At 53.7% G+C, this 992-nt stretch overlaps 1 protein-coding gene across 1 annotated transcript in view; it reads left to right on the top strand.

Annotated features, from left to right (window-relative positions):
* The window catches only part of LOC113217038 (glutamate receptor ionotropic, NMDA 2C-like), a 31,556-nt gene extending 31,102 nt beyond the window's left edge, over positions 1 to 454 (top strand). Inside the window, exon 9 of the mRNA XM_052266589.1 lies at positions 247 to 454. Within this exon, the coding sequence (XP_052122549.1) occupies positions 247 to 454 (208 nt within the window). The remainder of the gene's footprint in view (positions 1 to 246) is intronic.
* The last annotated feature ends 538 nt before the right edge of the window (positions 455 to 992 follow it).

Genomic DNA, 992 nt, shown 5'->3' with positions numbered 1-992 from the left:
TCCCCCCTCCCTCCAACCCCCTCGGAATAACGATTGCATTTTGTCATATCGCACGAAGCGGCCTGTCTCGTCTCCGGTGTCGGTGCGGGGTGCGTGCTCTTCCCTCGACTGTCCCAAGCTACATCGGATATTTTTAAAATTAAGAACGCCACAAGTTTTATCGGCAGTCTTTGTCTGTTTTTTTTTTTATTATTATTTGAAAAGGTCAGAAGTTTGATCAGTCTGTGTGTATGTCGCATGTTGCAGGTACCTGCGGGCCAGCCGCGTGGAGCAGGAGGGCGGGCGCGCCGGCCTGGAGTTCCAGGCGGACGGCTCGCTGAGGGCCGCGCAGCTGCAGGTGCTGAACCTGCAGCCGCAGCGCAAGATGCTCAGCCACAAGCAGTGGGTGGAGGTGCGTAATCCACCCACTTTTCAGCAACTGCCTGTCTTTCTTGAATGCCGGTGTCCTCTGTAGTACACTGCACTGCGACCGGCAAACAGTGCAAAAAATTAAATCTGAAAGTAAAGTGAGGCAGACAACTCCAATTTTTCCAGTTGGTAGGTGGCTTGGCCAATATGTTCAACTCCGCCGCTAGTAGACAATAATTAAAGGAAAAAAAGAAAGTTCCTTGGGCGCATAATACGTAATTTATTAATTAAGATTTGCTAAAATGAACAGGTCCGACATTTTCACATGTTCCGCTGACTCTTCTTCCCTCAGCGTAGCAGGCTTCGCAGAAAGTTCTCAAAAAAAAGCCCTTCTCTCCTTGTACTTTGGTTGCATGGTCAATGACTTGTCGTGGACGTGGAGCCACTGACCGTCGTCCATGTGGTCCTTGGGCGAGGGACAGACGCCCTCGGGGTGCGCGTAGATGCCGACGTACGGGCTGTTGAAGAGACGCTTGTGGCAGTCCCACCGGCACACCGGGCAGCCCTCGCAGGGGCGCGAGTGCAGCTCCACGTGCAGCGAGGGGTTGGCCAGCAGGAGCGACGTGGCCACGTCCCGGTGCAGG

The sequence above is a fragment of the Frankliniella occidentalis genome, unplaced genomic scaffold (assembly GCF_000697945.3).
Source record: "Frankliniella occidentalis isolate FOCC.00 unplaced genomic scaffold, Focc_3.1 Scaffold41, whole genome shotgun sequence".
Lineage (NCBI taxonomy): Eukaryota > Metazoa > Arthropoda > Insecta > Thysanoptera > Thripidae > Frankliniella > Frankliniella occidentalis.
This window is presented reverse-complemented; position numbering and strand designations above follow the sequence as displayed.